The sequence below is a fragment of the Oncorhynchus mykiss genome, chromosome 5 (assembly GCF_057628025.1).
Source record: "Oncorhynchus mykiss isolate SJ-2025 chromosome 5, ASM5762802v1, whole genome shotgun sequence".
Taxonomy (NCBI): domain Eukaryota; kingdom Metazoa; phylum Chordata; class Actinopteri; order Salmoniformes; family Salmonidae; genus Oncorhynchus; species Oncorhynchus mykiss.
Genome location: NC_143026.1, coordinates 87,389,068 through 87,407,500, shown reverse-complemented (window position 1 = coordinate 87,407,500; position 18,433 = coordinate 87,389,068). Strand labels below are relative to the sequence as shown.

Here is an 18,433-nt window from a genome sequence, read left to right as displayed (position 1 = left end):
TTAATTGAAACACATTCCCTTATTGAATGCAACAACCATGTATATCACTAACAAATACAGTCATGGGTAGGTCTCTGTCACATTCACTCAAAAGGCACGCTGGGAAGTATGCAAATACAGCTTTACACCCTACACTGTTTAAAACCTAAACGCCTTGTCCTGAATAATTGTGCTCGTGTTTAAAAAGTGTTTCAGTGAATACAAATATTTACAATCTAAACACTGACACATTTTCACTGAAATTCTAAACGCCTCGATGCGTTTAGAAAGTGTTCCAGAAAAGTGTTTAGTTATGCGTTCAGATCCTAAACACTTGGTTTTACAGTGTACACATACAACAACACAGCCAAATCCACACACGGTTGCACACAGCTACAAAACAGAGCTGAGGTATTGAGATGGTTAAGTGAGTGGTAACCATGGTGAGGCAGTGTCGCTAAGAGAAACTAGAACTCGTGGTGTAAACAGGCTTTCAAAGGAACATCCTTTCAGCAGACCAGAGCCAAATCACACTAAGGGTTTAGGGCAATGTGTGTGTTTGACACGTATACAAAAGACATTCTGAGGGACTGCAACAAAAATAGTAAAAACTGAAGTGAGAGTTTCATACTGACCAAGGTGTGTGTACGTATGTGTGTCTGTGTGTGTCTCTCTCCCCCTACCTCTGGGCTGTGGGGGGCAGCAGCGGCTGAGCTGGAAGCGGAGGTTGTCGGTACGGAGGTTCTGTCCAGACAGGTGGTCTAGCAGCTCTCTGAGAGATGACCTGTAGGTCTCTGTCCCGTACAGACGAAAACCCTCTGAACCCACCTCGATCTGGAAGTTCTTATACTGACGCACCTGTCTCGACTCACACAGATCCAACTGAAGAAAGGGAGGTGGAGATAGGGAGAGGCGAGTGGTCAGTTTGGGGGAATCAAACGAGAGGAGAAGAAAATAAGAGGGAGAGAGGAAGTGAAAGATGTTACAACAACCACACAGAGTTCAGCTGGTAGTGAAAGATGTTACAACAACAACACAGAGTTCAGCTGGTAGTGAAAGATGTTACAACAACCACACAGAGTTCAGCTGGTAGTGAAAGATGTTACAACAACCACACAGAGTTCAGCTGGTAGTGAAAGATGTTACAACAACCACACAGAGTTCAGCTGGTAGTGAAAGATGTTACAACAACCACACAGAGTTCAGCTGGTAGTGAAAGATGTTACAACAACCACACAGAGTTCAGCTGGTAGTGAAAGATGTTACAACTACTGTCAATAAAAGGCTAATCGATACTTTGAACAAAGCTAGCAGGTCTTTGAACAAAGCTAGCAGGTCTTTGAACAAAGCTAGCAGGTCTTTGAAGTCCGTTTTCACTACTATGTTTAGATTAGACCCGAGTTAGCTGGATAAAAAAAAACTGTCCACTGGAACACCACATCCCAATCAGCCTGTACATTAAGTCACATGCTATTGGCTGAAACTGAATTCATTTAATTGAGAATGGATGCCTCAAACAAGAACACACTCACATACTCTCTCTCCTGCGCACGCACGCACACTTGGAGCCTGTTTGACCATGTGTTGTGCATGCATGTGAGGCTGCTCAGTCAGAGTGTTGACACTGAACAACAGTGTTTACTTATGTAGTACATCTTACCATGATGATGTGATACAGACACCAGACCAGACCACCAGGCTCTGCTCAAAATCTACTCTGGTGTGTCACCTGGTATGTGCTTGTTTTGACAGTAACCACACATTGTCTGAAAAGGACTTTAATTGCTCTTCTATCATCATCATCATGGTTTTCAGTACTCTTTATCAGACAATAACGAAACAGTCAGACAATGAGCAGTGTGTGTGTGTGTAAGTGTGTGTGTGTCATGTTTTGGCATCATCTGTGTTATATCTGTTCTTAGTCACTTCCTTGTGTAATAATCTCTGAACTTTGGCCTTTTATCTGACTTCTCCACTTGTTCCACCTCGCCCACTTCAGTCATTTCCACCCCACTCTCCCTGCCTGCAGAAATACATTGTTTGTGTTCTCAGTAGGGCTGTGACGATATCAGTATCGCAATATTTTTTCCATGGCAAAAAATGAAAACACAAAGCAGACCAAACTCTTTGGTCCTTTAAAAACTTGCTGTATGTTAAATATTGTGTGCTATAGGTTAGAAAATAAATACATTTGACTCTGGAAGACAACATAATGATGCTTGTTTCCAACATTAGAGCCATTTTCCTAAAGAAGTTAAATCAGCTTAGTTTTTTATTTCCTTGCCACAATACTAACGAGTATCGCGATACTGGTATTGTCCCGGACCTAGTTCTCAGAGTGTGTATGTTACCTCGCTGCAGACCACGGTCATGATGATGTAATGGTAGTCAGTACAGGACCAGCGCAGGACGTAGGTTCCCTCCTCGTTGCCCTCCTGACGAAGCTTCTGGTTGGCATACTCCGTACTGCAGGACGAACAAACAGAACCAACGGTCAACAATACAAAACTCAACGCTAGATTAAGAAGTTAAACAGATAGAAGTGATGGAAGATAAAAATGGGTATGAAGAGAGAGAACAAAAGACAGAAAGAGAGAGAGAAACAGTCAGAGAGAGCGAGCTAGAGAAAAATAAATGGACACACACCGAGAGAGAGTGAGTACTGACCAGATAGGTCCATGACAGCAGTTCTGTAGGTTCTGCACCACAGAGGAAGGGGCCACCTCTGTACACAGGTAGTGATGGGCATCTACTGTCAGACGGAAGTACCCATCCACCAGGGCAGCGAACGCCAGCGCCTCTCCTTTAAACTCCAGCTGCACCTCCTGTGGGACAATAGGAGCTTTAAACAATAGTAAGAAATACTTTTAGAAATCAAAACATTTGATTATTTTTGTCTTTATTTAGATCCCCATTAGCTGTTGCCTTTAGTCTGTTCCAAAACACTGCACTAGTTTCCTTTCTTGTGTCCATTCCTTAGTGTCTTGGGCCTGTATCGACAAAGCATTTCACAGTAGAAACTGGCCGATAATCTAAACACAGACTACTAATCACATTATTTGTCCCTTAGCTATGTTGGCTGGCTGTTAGGCCCAGTGACATTTGAACTCTGGCTGGCTGGAGCTAAGACGGTACAGTAGAGACAATGTTCATTAATCACTCATTAATATGCTACGGTCACTGCTTAATCTAGTAATCCAAGCTCAGGTAGTGTTTGGAGAGATGTGTGTCTCACCATCTTCTTGTTATCCTGTCTGAAGATGGTGACAGTGGACTCTTTGATGACAATGTGTGTGATCTCGTGGAAGTCACAGAATGTCACCCAGCCTTCGCTGGCGTCGTTCTTCTTGGTCTGTTTGCCCTCAAACTTGTTCTTTTTGGACTTGTTCTTTTCCTTCAGGATCAAGGTATTCTATTGCCAATGAAAGAAAAATACATTGTCAAGAGATTTATCTTAGATGAGTTTCAAAATACATTCAGATCAATAACTTCCAAATTCACTCCAACTTCAGAGATAATATACAGTTTCTCAAGCCAACTCAAAATCACACCCACACAAATACCACATTTTACACATTCAAATCCACAAAAAAACATTTGAAAATCTCCAAACATCTCACACCAACTCAACTCAAATCCCACACATCCTCCTTAACATAAAAAAGGACCCAGTGACCACTCACATTAGGGGGCTTCCTCCTGTATGATATCCCTGTGGTGCCAGTAACCTGGACCTCCATGGCCAGGGAGGACTCAGGCCTGTGGCTCAGCTCCCCATTGGTCTCTACCTCTTGGGTAACTACCAGGGCCCTGGGCTCCAGCATCTCCCTCCCCAGGCCCCGGGTCAGGCCTTCCAGGGTGGACAGGTACTTGATCTTCAGGTCGTACAGTGTGATGTTACTGTCCTGAACAGTGCGACTGTTGAACTCATTCAGGAAGTTCTTGAAGACGTTGTTGATGCGGAGCCGGGTGAGAATGTTCCGCTGTTTGATTTGCCTGTTCAGTTTCTCCGGGATGAAACGCTTGTAGCTGGAGAGAGAGGGAGTAGCGATGGCGAAGAGAGGCAGCAGAGAGGGAGAAGAGAGGCAGCAGAGAGGGAGAAGAGAGGCAGCAGAGAGGGAGTAGCGATGGTGACGAGAGGCAGCAGAGAGGGAGAAGAGAGGCAGCAGAGAGGGAGTAGTGATGGTGAAGAGAGGCAGCAGAGAGGGAGAAGAGAGGCAGCAGAGAGGGAGTAGTGATGGTGAAGAGAGGCAGCAGAGAGGGAGAAGAGAGGCAGCAAAGAGGGAGTAGCGATGGCGAAGAGAGGCAGCAGAGAGGGAGAAGAGAGGCAGCAGAGAGGGAGAAGAGAGGCAGCAGAGAGGGAGTAGTGATGGTGAAGAGAGGCAGCAGAGAGGGAGAAGAGAGGCAGCAGAGAGGGAGAAGAGAGTCAGCCGAGAGTCAGCAGAGAGGGAGAAGAGAGTCAGCAGAGAGGGAGTAGAGAGTCAGCAGAGAGGGAGTAGCGATGGCGAAGAGAGGCAGCAGAGAGGGAGAAGAGAGGCAGCAGAGAGGGAGTAGTGATGGTGAAGAGAGGCAGCAGAGAGGGAGAAGAGAGGCAGCAGAGAGGGAGTAGAGAGTCAGCAGAGAGGGAGTAGAGAGTCAGCAGAGAGGGAGTAGCGATGGCGAAGAGAGGCAGCAGAGAGGGAGAAGAGAGGCAGCAGAGAGGGAGTAGTGATGGTGAAGAGAGGCAGCAGAGAGGGAGAAGAGAGGCAGCAGAGAGGGAGAAGAGAGGCAGCAGAGAGGGAGTAGCGATGGCGAAGAGAGGCAGCAGAGAGGGAGAAGAGAGGCAGCAGAGAGGGAGAAGAGAGGCAGCAGAGAGGGAGTAGCGATGGTGACGAGAGGCAGCAGAGAGGGAGAAGAGAGGCAGCAGAGAGGGAGTAGCGATGGTGACGAGAGGCAGCAGAGAGGGAGAAGAGAGGCAGCAAAGAGGGAGTAGCGATGGCGAAGAGAGGGAGTAGCGATGGCGAAGAGAGGCAGCAGAGAGGGAGAAGAGAGGCAGCAAAGAGGGAGTAGCGATGGCGAAGAGAGGCAGCAGAGAGGGAGAAGAGAGGCAGCAGAGAGGGAGAAGAGAGGGAGTAGCGATGGCGAAGAGAGGCAGCAGAGAGGGAGAAGAGAGGCAGCAGAGAGGGTGACGAGAGGCAGCAGAGAGGGAGAAGAGAGGCAGCAGAGAGGGAGTAGCAATGGTGAAGAGAGGCAGCAGAGAGGGAGAAGAGAGGCAGCAGAGAGGGGGCAGAGAGGGAGTAGCGATGGTGACGAGGCAGCAGAGAGGGAGAAGAGAGGCAGCAGAGAGGGAGTAGCGATGGTGAAGAGAGGCAGCAGAGAGGGAAAAGAGAGGCAGCAGAGAGGGAGTAGCGATGGTGACGAGAGGCAGCAGAGAGGGAAAAGAGAGGCAGCAGAGAGGGAGCAGAGAGGTAGCAGAGAGGGAGTAGAGAGTCAGCAGAGAGGGAGTAGAGAGTCAGCAGAGAGGGAGCAGATAGTCAGCAGAGAGTCAGCCGAGAGTCAGCAGAGAGGGAGAAGAGAGTCAGCAGAGAGGGAGTAGAGAGTCAGCAGAGAGGGAGTAGAGAGTCAGCCGAGAGTCAGCAGAGAGGGAGAAGAGAGTCAGCAGAGAGGGAGTAGAGAGTCAGCAGAGAGGGAGTAGAGAGTCAGCAGAGAGGGAGCAGAGAGTCAGCAGAGAGGGAGTAGAGAGTCAGCAGAGAGGGAGTAGAGAGTCAGCAGAGAGGGAGTAGAGAGTCAGCAGAGAGGGAGAAGAGAGTCAGCAGAGAGGGAGTAGAGAGGCAGCAGAGAGGGAGCAGAGAGTCAGCAGAGAGGGAGTAGAGAGTCAGCAGAGAGGGAGCAGAGAGTCAGCAGAGAGGGAGAAGAGAGTCAGCAGAGAGGGAGCAGAGAGTCAGCAGAGAGGGAGTAGAGAGTCAGCAGAGAGGGAGTAGAGAGTCAGCAGAGAGGGAGTAGAGAGTCAGCAGAGAGGGAGAAGAGAGGCATCAGAGAGGGAGCAGAGAGTCAGCAGAGAGGGAGTAGAGAGTCAGCAGAGAGGGAGCAGAGAGTCAGCAGAGAGGGAGAAGAGAGTCAGCAGAGAGGGAGCAGAGAGTCAGCAGAGAGGGAGTAGAGAGTCAGCAGAGAGGGAGTAGAGAGGCATCAGAGAGGGAGAAGAGAGTCAGCAGAGAGGGAGTAGCGATGGCGAAGAGAGGCAGCAGAGGGAGCAGATAGTCAGCAGAGAGGGAGTAGAGAGTCAGCAGAGAGGGAGCAGAGAGTCAGCAGAGAGGGAGCAGAGAGTCAGCAGAGAGGGAGCAGAGAGTCAGCAGAGAGGGAGTAGAGAGTCAGCAGAGAGGGAGCAGAGAGTCAGCAGAGAGGGAGTAGAGAGTCAGCAGAGAGGGAGTAGAGAGTCAGCAGAGAGGGAGTAGAGAGGGAGCAGAGAGTCAGCAGAGAGGGAGTAGAGAGTCAGCAGAGAGGGAGTAGAGAGTCAGCAGAGAGTCAGCAGAGAGGGAGCAGAGAGTCAGCAGAGATGGAGTAGAGAGTCAGCAGAGAGGGAGTAGAGAGTCAGCAGAGAGGGAGTAGAGAGGGAGCAGAGAGTCAGCAGAGAGGGAGTAGAGAGTCAGCAGAGAGGGAGTAGAGAGTCAGCAGAGAGTCAGCAGAGAGGGAGCAGAGAGTCAGCAGAGAGGGAGCAGAGAGTCAGCAGAGAGGGAGTAGAGAGTCAGCAGAGAGGGAGCAGAGAGTCAGCAGAGAGGGAGTAGAGAGTCAGCAGAGAGGGAGTAGAGAGTCAGCAGAGAGGGAGTAGAGAGTCAGCAGAGAGGGAGTAGAGAGTCAGCAGAGAGGGAGTAGAGAGTCAGCAGAGAGGGAGCAGAGAGTCAGCAGAGAGGGAGTAGAGAGTCAGCAGAGAGTCAGCAGAGAGGGAGCAGAGAGTCAGCAGAGAGGGAGTAGAGAGTCAGCAGAGAGGCAGCCGAGAGTCAGCAGAGAGGGAGTAGAGAGTCAGCAGAGAGGGAGCAGAGAGTCAGCAGAGAGGGAGCAGAGAGTCAGCAGAGAGTCAGCAGAGAGTCAGCAGAGAGTCAGCAGAGAGGGAGAAGAGAGGCAGCAGAGAGGGAGTAGAGAGTCAGCAGAGAGGGAGAAGAGAGGCAGCAGAGAGGGAGCAGAGAGGGAGCAGAGATGGAGAAGAGATGGAGAAGAGATGGAGAAGAGATGGAGAAGAGAGGGGTAGAGAGGGAGCAGAGATGGAGAAGAGAGGGAGCAGAGATGGAGAAGAGAGGGGGCAGAGATGGAGAAGAGAGGGAGCAGAGAATGAGAAGAGAGGGAGCAGAGAAGGAGACGAGAGGGAGCAGAGAAGGAGAATAGAGGGAGCAGAGATGGAGAAGAGAGGGAGCAGAGAAGGAGAAGAGAAGGAGAATAGAGGGAGCAGAGATGGAGAAGAGAGGGAGCAGAGAAGGAGAAGAGAAGGAGAATAGAGGGAGCAGAGAAGGAGAAGAGAGGGAGAAGAGACGGGGCAGAGATGGAGAAGAGAGGGGGCAGAGATGGAGAAGAGAGGGAGCAGGGATGGAGAGAGAGAGAGCAGAGATGGAGAAGAGAGGGGGCAGAGATGGAGAAGAGAGGGGGCAGAGAAGGAGAAGAGAAGGAGAATAGAGGGAGCAGAGATGGAGAAGAGAGGGAGAAGAGAGGGAGAAGAGATGGGGCAGAGATGGAGAAGAGAGGGGGCAGAGATGGAGAAGAGAGGGGGCAGAGATGGAGAAGAGAGGGGGCAGAGATGGAGGCAGTGGAAGAATTAGGGACATTGTCATTCCTTTCCATTTGTGAAATATGTGTGTAGAGATTACAGAGTATATCTGGTTGTGTGTGTCTATGTTGTGTGTTAGTGTGTGTATATCTGTGTACATCTCTACCTGATCTCATTGGAGGCAGTAGACAGGGGAATCTCTCTGGTCATAGCATAGTGAGTGATGGCCAGTACAGCCATGCCCAGGCACTCATTCTCTATCTCATGCTGCTCTGCCTCACTCTGGGGGCAACGAACCACAGCAAGACCCTTCTGGAAATCATTCTGGCCCTGGAAACACACCCACACATGATTGGCTGACTAATGTTCCAATGAAATGAAGAGTAGTGAATCATATCCAGGGCCTTTATATCAAGCTGTCCAACCATGTCCAAAGACTTCAGCCACCCAAGACAGACTGTTCACTCTGCTACCGTCCGGCAAACGGTACCGGAGCACAGGCAAATGTTGCTACTCTTTATCCTTACTCCTATTATTATCTATCCTGATGCCTAGTCACTTTACCCTGTCTTTATGTACATATCTACCTCATTATTATCTATCCTGACGACGTCTATTCACTTTACCCTGTCTTTATGTACATATCTACCTCATTATTATCTATCCTGACGACGTCTAGTCACTTTACCCTGTCTTTATGTACATATCTACCTCATTATTATCTATCCTGACGACGTCTAGTCACTTTACCCTGTCTTTATGTACATATCTACCTCATTATTATCTATCCTGACGACGTCTAGTCACTTTACCCTGTCTTTATGTACATATCTACCTCATTATTATCTATCCTGACGACGTCTAGTCACTTTACCCTGTCTTTATGTACATATCTACCTCATTATTATCTATCCTGACGACGTCTAGTCACTTTACCCTGTCTTTATGTACATATCTACCTCATTATTATCTATCCGGATGCCGAGTCACTTTATCCTGCCTTTATGTACAGATCTACCTCTCATACCCCCTGCACAATGATCGGGTACTGGTACTCCCTGTATATAGCTGCACATTCTTCTGTTACTATTTTTGAGAAAGCATTTCATTGTAAATTCTACACCCGTTGTAGTCGGCATATGTGACAAATAGCATTTTTACCTGCACAGTGTACACACCCTCCCATACAGACACACACCCACACGTACCTGGGCGAACAGGTAGTCAAGGGAGGCCGCGTCCAGTAGGGGTATACCTTCAGGGGCCCTCTGTGGGCCGAGACCTCCCCTCAGCTTACTGATACAGTGTCTCCACACTGGAGACTCACGCTCACTGGTACCATGCCAGTTAGTGAAGTAAAACCTGATGGATGGATGGATGGATGGATGGATGGATGGGAGAGAGAGAAGAGACAGGACCATGTTAATACCAAGACATGGTCGGGACTCGGTAGGTGGGTGAGGTGTCCACATATTTACAGTAAGTATACGCATTTGTTTGTCAACAAAGGTTGACCATGATCTGTTGTTTGACCAAGTGTATCCTGGCTGTATGATGCAAATTCAACTCAACAATAGGCCTGCTCATTAAGGCTCTCACCACATTCACCCTCCCCTCCTCGCTCTCTATTTTCTAGTGAAAGAACAGAAAGAGGATGTCTGCGTGATACCACATGTTTGCTATCCTTCCTCTCGGAGTTAACAGTTTCTCCTGGATCATACACAACGGAACTGGCAAGGCAACTGAATATCTCCAGTTTCAATGCCCTCAAACACATCCACTTCATACTTTAAGCATTGGATTTCTTCCTGCCTTCCTCCATGTATCCTTGTAAAAACAGTTCACGAGTAAATCCTAATTAATTAAACAGCTAAACTTACAAGTTTACCAGCTCAGCAAGTGACTCTGCACAGCATGGTGCCAATGAGAGAGACGGGAGAGAGGAGAGACGAAGGTTGAATGTCATGCGTCCTCCGATACACAACCCAACCCAACACAGCGCACATCCAACCCGGAAGCCAGCCGCACCAATGTGTCGGAGGCTACACCGTGCACCCGGCAACCTTGGCTAGCGCGCCACAGGCCCGCCACAGGAGTCGCTGGTGCGCGATGAGACAAGGAGATCCCTCCCGGCCGCGACCGGGAGGTCCGTGGGGCGACGCACAATTGGCCTAGCGTCGCCCGGGTTAGGGAGGGATCGACCTCCCGGTCGCGGCCGTTTACGACAGAGCCTGGGCGCGAACCCAGGGACTCTGATGGCACAGCTGGCGCTGCAGTACAGCGCCCTTAACCACTGCGCCACCCGGGAGGCCTCCCACCTCTCTTGTTACACTGAATCCTGGATGATCAATGACGGTTAAGTATCAGCCCTGTTGAATAATCTAGAACGTAGTGACAGGTGATGCAGAGAGCTCACAACGACAACAGCAGCAGATAACAGTGGTGGATAACTAAGTAAGTGAGAGTCCGTGAGATTCATCATCCATTAGACTGATTTGATAATGTAATAACACACAGTGTAGTAGGCCTGTCTCAGTACCTCATGCGGTAGTGCAGCTTGATGCAGGTCTCGTCAGTAACCTTGATGACGTGGTTGGGAGCGTACCACAGCTGTTGGTTCTCATCATACAGACCAAACAGATTACAGCACAGGGGGGAGATATCTGAGAGAGACAGAGAGAGGGGAAACAACATTATTCATCCCTTCATTCATTTTGACACCGACTCGTCAGTTCATATAGGAGTCGTGGTATAAATAGCATAACATACTAGGGCTGGGCGATATATCGAATTAATTTGAAATGATGTTTTAGCTCGATGTTTAATAATGCCTGTATTGCAAGAATCAAGTTTATTTTATTTTATATTATACAAAGGAAAAAAAAGTATGAGTGTTGTGTATTTTTGGTCCGGTCTCCTAACCACTTACCGACAGAAACATTATTTTACTGTAATAGATGACAACTTAACCTTTCTAATTCCCAAAACGTAGAACTGAGCTTACCCTACTAAAACGAGAGCATCAATGAACATGATTGTGGAAAACGAATGCGCCGTTTCTGTCAGGCTTTTCATTTACCACGTACCGCTAGCAGCATTTTAGTCACATACTGTTATGTGCTAGCTGTCTAGTCTGTGTTTTATAAATGAACAATGAGCATAAAAATACATTTATTTAAGGAATTGGCAACTCGTTGTCATTCTGAGAAATAAGCCTCTTCTTATCCAGGTAGGCCACTGGATTTCAACATGTAAACAGAGTCAACAGGCTGTTGTTCAAACAGCTGGAGACAGACAAGAGGGTGTGTTCATAACAGTTCAACTGTTCTACCTTTTTAGCAAGCAAATAGATCCAAGTTGGCTAGACTAAATAAAGACTAGCTGGCTACTCACTAGCATGTGGGCTTGTGCTTGATTGTTTATGAGACCAGTGTTAATGTTCTATAATGTCTGTGACAAGAAGTTTGTCATTGGGCTATTAGTGGATGTGCATGGTTCTAGTTAAATTTGTAACAAAAATGCAATTTTCATAAACAGACTTGAAAATTAGATCAGTGATTATTGCTACACTATTTTAATAAAATAATTACATTATTAGTAGGTCTTGGTTGTGGAAGGCTTATATTTAGCCTATGTATTATTTTACAAATTTGAGGTATGATTTAGGCCATAATCGCCCATCCCTATAACATACAGTACAGCAAGCCTACTCAATAGGTGGACCGCAGTCCGGATCCCGAACCAGAACAGAGTCAATACAGTGCAAGGAACTAAAAATTGGGCTTTCAATTTACTTCTGTTAAGAGTAGAATGCACAATGTGCAACATTTGATAGAACAGGGCAGTTTTCCTCATTAGACTATTTCAATCACTGACAGACCTTAGAGGGTTATTTATAAACAGAAATGTCCAGTTGATCAACTAGCTGTAGGCAGTAATGCTAGTCTAATCTAAGACTTGTAGAATAGTAGTTATCATGGCCAGATTATGTGCCCAGGGGACTCGACACCCAGGGAGCCCTCATTGATTTTGTTGAGTCACTCCGGTATCATATGAACACACAAGACATGGCAAAATGTGTAGAATGGCAGAAAATTAGCTTTAAAACTGCAACATTTTCTCTCTGCACCAACAATAGGGGTGTGAACAGTTTGGGGTCGCATAGGTTGCAGGTTTGTTACTACACCGATAAATTATAATATCCATCCAGACCTTTGCCACCTAGAAAATGTGTACGACTGGACCTTCAAATAGTTTGAGTACCCCTGCAGTGCAGAGTACAGCACACACATGTATGGCTACAGTTTCTGTGTGAAAAATAACAGAGGTAAAGTCCCATTAGGAATAACAACATATTGGACGAGTAGTTGACTTGGCTATGGATACTAGCTACTGTATGTTCAAAGTCTCCAATAGGTGTAGATCTTCACAGTCACAGTGGGTCTTTGTGTGTTTATAGGGCAGGTTTCATTGGGTCAGAAATTCACTGGGCAGCCAAGGAGACAGGAAGGAAGGGAGTGGTGCACTGAACTGTGAGAAATTAGTTCTGCAAAACACACCGTCTTGGACAGAGAGAGGGAATCCCCCAACATGAAGTGCCTTCGGAAAGTATTCAGACGCCTAGACGTTTTCCACATTTTGTTACATTACAACTTTATTCCAAAATTGATTAAATTGTTTTTTTCCCCCCTCAGCAATCTACACACAATAACCTTATAATGACAAAGCAAAAACAGGTTTAGAATTTTTTGCAAATTTATTACAAATAAAAAACTGATATCACATTTACATAAGTATTCAGACCCTTTACTCAGTACTTTGTTGAAGCACCTTTGGCAGCGATAACAGCAAGTTTTCTTGGGTATGATGCTACAAGCTTGGCACGACAGATTATGATTTTTCACCGCCGATACCGATACAGATTATTGGAGGACCAAAAAAATCCGATACCGATTAATCGGCCAATATAAAAAAAAAATGTATTTGTAATAACGACAATTACAACAATACTGAATGAACACTTATTTTAACTTAATATAATACATCAATAAAATCAATTTAGCCTCAAATAAATAATGAAACGTGTTCTATTTGGTTTAAATAATGCAAAAACAAAGTGTTGGAGAAGAAAGTAAAAGTGCAATATGTGCCATGTAAGAAAGCTAACGTTTAAGTTCCTTGCTCAGAACATGAGAACATATGAAAGCTGGTGGTTCCTTTTAACATGAGTCTTCAATATTCCCAGGTAAGAAGTTTTAGGTTGTAGTTATTATAGGAATTATAGGACTATTTCCCTCTATACCATTTGTATTTCATTAACCTTTGACTATTGGATGTTCTTATAGGCACTTTAGTATTGCCAGTGTAACAGTATAGCTTCCGTCCCTCTCCTCACTCCTCCCTGGGCTCGAACCAGGAACACAACGACAACAGCCACCACATGGAAGCAGGGTTACCCATGCAGAGCAAGGGAAACAACCACTGCAAGTCTCAGAGCGAGTGACGTTTTAAACACTATTAGCGCGCTAACTAGCCAGCCATTTCACTTCGGTTACACCAGCCTTATCTCGGGAGTTGATAGCCTTGTGTAGTTAACAAGTGATTATGATTGATTGTTTTTTATAAGATAAGTTTAATGCTAGCTAGCAACTTACCTTGGCTAACTGCATTCGCGTAACAGGCAGTCTCCTTGTGGAGTGCAACGAGAGAGAGAGGCAGGTTGTTATTGCGTTGGACTAGTTAACTGTAAGGTTGCAAGATTGAATCCCCCGAGCTGACAAGGTGAAAATCTGTCGTTCTGCCCCTGAACGAGGCAGTTAACCCACCGTTCCTAGGCCGTCATTGAAAATAAGAATGTGTTCTTAACTGACTTGCCTCGTTAAATAAAGATTAAATAAAAGGTGTACATTTTTTTTTTTTAAAAGGCAAAATCAGTGTCCAAAAATACCGATTTCCGATTGTTATGAAAACTTGAAATCGGCCCTAATTAAATCGGCCATTCCGATTAATCGGCCGACCTCTCCTTGGCACACCTGTATTTGGGGAGTTTCTCCCATTCTTCTCTGCAGATCCTCTCAAGCTCTGTCAAGTTGGATGGGGAGCGTTGCTGCACAGCTATTTTCAGGTCTCTCCAGCGATGTTTGATCGATCGGGTTCAAGTCCGTCTTGGTTGTGTGCTTAGGGTTGTTGTCCTGTTGGAAGGCGAACCTTCGCCCGAGTCTGAGGTCCTGAGCGCTCTGGAGCAGATTTTCATCTGCTTCATTCATCTTTCCCTCAATCCTGACTAGTCTCAAACTCCCTGCCACTGAAAAACATCCCCACAGCATGATGCTGCCACCCCAGTGCTTCACCGTAGGGATGGTGCCAGGTTTCCTCCAGACGTGATGCTTGGCATTTAGGCCAAAGAGTTCAATCTTTGGTTTGATGAAACCAAGAATCTTGTTTCTCATGGTCCGAGAGTCCTTTAGGTGCCTTTTGACAAACTCCAAGCAGGCTGCCTTTACTGAGGAGTGGCTTCCAACTGGCCACTCTACCATAAAGGTCTGATTGGTGGAGTTTGCAGAGATGGCTGTCTTTCTGGAAGATTCTCCCATCTCCACAGAGGAATTCTAGAGCTCTGTCAGAGTGACCATCAGGTTCTTGGTCAATTCCCAGAACAAGGCCCTTCCCCCCCAATTGCTTAGTTTGGTGGTTCCAAACATTTTTCATTTAAGAAATGGAGGCCACGGTGTTCTTGGGGACCTTCAATGCTGCAGAAATGTTTTGGTACCCTTCCCCAGATCTGTGTCTCGACACAATCCTGTCTCGGAGCTCTACAGACAAGTCCTTCGACCTCATGGTTTGGTTTTTGGGGGAACTTATATAGACAGGTGTGTGCCTTTCCAAATCATGTCCAATCAATTAAATTTACCACAGGTGGATTCCAATCAAGTTGTAGAAACATTTCAAGGATGATCAATGGAAACAGGATGCACCTGAGCTCAATTTTGAGTCTCATAGCAAAGGGTCTGAATACTTATGTAAATAATGTATTTTAGTTTTTTTATTTGTAATAAAATTGCAAAAATGTATAAAAACCTGTTTTCACTTTGGCATTATAAGGTATTGTGTGTAGATTGCTGAAAACAATTAATATTTAATCCATTTTAGGATAATGCTATAACGTAACAAAATGTGGAAAAAGTCAAGGGGTCTGAATACTTTCCGAAGGTACTGTAAACCAAGCCTCGATAACTCAGATCAAAATATCTGGATGTTACTCCATCTTAATGTATTGCACTAAGCATGACTGTCATGAGTCTACTATAGAGTGTCTAGACTGTCATGAAATGGCAAGTGTAAGCTATAAGTGATAGTAACGGCAGCAGTAGTAGTCCTATAACATACAGTAGGAACTGTTACTACTACTACATATCCTACAGGCTAACACTTTAGCCTTTACAGATGAACCTTTCTAATTGTTTCAAACAAAAAAGGGAACATAGTGAGAGACAGGAACATGCCGGGGCAGGGATACTTCCTCTTATCTGAGCTCTCCTGTTTTGTTGTGACTTACTGTGTGTATCAAACTACCTACCACTGACCACACAGACAGAAAGGCTCTTCACAGACACACTTGCTATAAACAGATCATACATTTATGTTGGCAGCTGCTTTGCTTGTTTAGCCTCTAATGTTAACTAGTGAATGTTTGCGTATGGACTATGGTAGCTGTGGAGCTGAACTCCTCCTTGGTCTGAACTCCTCCTTGGTCTCCCCTCTCGCTCTGCAGTACTGGGAAAATATGTTTTGGCTTCACACAAAGAGGAAATTCCAGAACCTGTCCCATTCTGGCCCGACCCCAACCAGCCGCCATATTGTCTTGGAGTGTTTGGCTGAAAGCAAGAGCTGGACGGACAGACCCACTCCTTTCTCTTCCCCTCTCCCTTTCTATCCATCCCTGGTCCCACTGGCAGATGTTCTGGACTTTTAGAGCAAGTATCAGAACAATGTTTTAAATATCGTCCAAAATGTGTCTGTCAAAGAAGAAGGCTATCAAACAAGCATTTTTAGAACGGTAAGAAAACAGATGCTGGATGTTAGTGGCCTTTCTAATGAGGGTTAGTAGCTGGGCTTTATCAATCAGTCCGTATTGTGTGCCTTATATCTGGCAGTTACTGTAATAGCCAGTTAATATGGTTACTACTAGCATCAGAAGCATTTCTTATATTAGGATTTAGCATTTCTTATCTTAAACATCGAGATTCAGCTGTAATAAAGAGCACCCACTGACAAACAGATTGTTGGCAATAAAACAAAGATCCACAAATAACACAGATAGGCCTACATCTTTGGAATATTTTCAGGTCCCATATCATATAGGCTAGAAGCTACTGTACGACACAAATGAGCGGCACACAAAAAGAGACAAAACATCTCCGACTATGAAGCCATTTCTTAGTTAGTGTATTATCCTTCTTGTCTCCTAGGTAACAGTTCTCATGTGACAGGGCCTATTTACAGTGGCACAGTGGACTTCTGTTGGCAGAAGATATAGTTTGATCATAAAGTTACTGTTCCCCTCAAACACTTGGATTCATTATTAAAGGGAACAAGATGACATCACCTGAACTTTCATTTTAATACACTAATGGTAACATGATATTCTCTTACCTAAATTTAACAAGGTACTGTCTAGCTACAGTTGAAGACGGAAGGTTACATACACCTTAGCCAAATACATTTAATTCCTGACATTTAATCCTAATGAAAATTCCCCGTTTTAGGTCAGTTAAGATCATCACTTTATTTTAAGAATGTGAAATGTCAGAATAATAGTAGAGAGAATGATTTATTTCAGCTTTTATTCCTTTCATCACATTCCCAGTGGGTCAGAAGTTTACGTACACTCAATTAGTATTTGGTAGCATTGCCTTTAAATTGTTTAACTTGGGTCAAATGGTTCGGGTAGCCTTCCACAAGCTTCCCACAATAAATTGGGTGAATTTTGAACTTGTGAACTTTTGAAGTATGCTTTGGGTCATTGTCCATTTGGAAGACCCATTTGCGACCAAGCTTAAACTTCCTGACGGATGTCTTGAGATGTAGCTTCAATATATCCACATAATTTCCCTCCTCATGATGCCATCTACTTTGTGAAGTGCACTAGACCCTCCTGTAGAAAAGCACCCCCACAACATGACGCTGCCACCCCCGTGCTTCAAGGTTGGGATGGTGTTCTTCGACTTGCAAGCCTCCCCCCATTTCCTCCAAACATAATGATGGTCATTATGGCCAAACAGTTATATTTTTGTTTCATCAGACCAGAGGGCATTTCTTCAAAAAGTACAATCTTTGTCCCCGTGTGCAGTTGCAAACCGTAGTTTGGCTTTTTTTAATGGCAGCTTTGGAGCAGTGGCTTTTTGCTGAGCAGCCTTTCAGGTTATGTCGATATAGGACACATTTTTACTGTGGATATAGATACTTTTGTACCCGTTTCCTCCAGCATCTTCACAAGGTCCTTTGCTGTTGTTCTGGGATTGATTTGCACTTTTTGCACCAAAGTACATTAATCTCTAGGAGACAGACCACGTCTCCTTCCTGAGTGGTATGACGGCTGCCTGGTCCCATGGTGTTCATACTTGCGTACTATTGTTTGTACAGATGAACGTGGTACCTTCAGGCGTTTGGAAATTGCTCCCAAGGATGAACCAGACATGTGGAGGTCTTCAATTTTTTTTCTGAGGTCTTGGCTGATTTCTTTTGATTTTCCCATGATGTCAATCAAAGAGGCACCGAGTTTGAAGGTAGGTCTTGAAATACAGGTACACCTCCAATTGACTAAAATGGTGTCAATTAGCATCAGAAGCCTCTAAAGCCATGACATAAACAGCTTGGAAAATTCCAGAAAATTAAAGCCACAGTCAACTTTGTGTATGAAAACTTCTGACCCACTGGAATTGTGATAGTGAATTATAAGTGAAATAATCTGTCTGTAAACAATTGTTGGAAAAATGACTTGTGTCATGCACAAAGTAGATGTCCTAACCGACAAACTATAGTTTATTAACAAGACATTTGTGGAGTGGATGAAAAATGAGTTAAGGACTCCAAGTGTATGTAAACTTCCGACTTCAACTCTGTCTTCAGCCAGCATGGAACAAAATGGGGGGGTGGGACGGGTCATTCAAAACTTCTACAGTAATGTGGATTCTACCATGATTCCGGATAATTCTGAATGAATCGTGAATAATGATGAGTGAGAAAGTTACATACGCAGAAATATCATACCCCTAAGACACGCAAACCTCTCACCATTACAATAACAGGGGGGGTTAGCATTTATTGGGGGGTATAATATTTGTGTCTAACTTTCTCACTCATCAGTATTCACGATTCATTCAGGACTATCCGTAATCAAAGTACCATTCACATTAATGTAGAAGTGTTTAGAAACATTCTATTCTTACCTACAATAAAAATGACTCCAAAATGACACAATACATGATTTTACCATTCATTTCCATTGAGCACTAAATGATCTGAAACAACCAAAAACAAACAGAAAATGCATTCAGCAAATGTTTTGAGCCACTTTGAGTCACAAGCTTGATGTAGTCATTGTCTGCTATGAATATGGGACAAAAAACTACTTTAATACACATACAAGGGAATTTGTCTCAATACTTTTGGTCCCCTAAAATGGAGGGACTATGTACAAAAACTGCTGTAATTTCTAAACAG

At 45.1% G+C, this 18,433-nt stretch overlaps 1 protein-coding gene across 1 annotated transcript in view; it reads right to left on the bottom strand.

Moving 5' to 3' along the window:
- jak1 (Janus kinase 1) overlaps positions 1–18,433 on the bottom strand; it is an 80,855-nt gene that overhangs the window by 53,574 nt on the left and 8,848 nt on the right. The window contains exons 3-10 of the mRNA XM_036978622.2: positions 10,251–10,374; positions 8,920–9,073; positions 7,878–8,041; positions 3,663–4,008; positions 3,215–3,391; positions 2,647–2,804; positions 2,331–2,445; positions 663–861 (exon numbers count right to left, since the gene is read on the bottom strand). Coding sequence (XP_036834517.2) covers positions 663–861; positions 2,331–2,445; positions 2,647–2,804; positions 3,215–3,391; positions 3,663–4,008; positions 7,878–8,041; positions 8,920–9,073; positions 10,251–10,374 — 1,437 coding nt within the window. The remainder of the gene's footprint in view (positions 1–662; positions 862–2,330; positions 2,446–2,646; positions 2,805–3,214; positions 3,392–3,662; positions 4,009–7,877; positions 8,042–8,919; positions 9,074–10,250; positions 10,375–18,433) is intronic.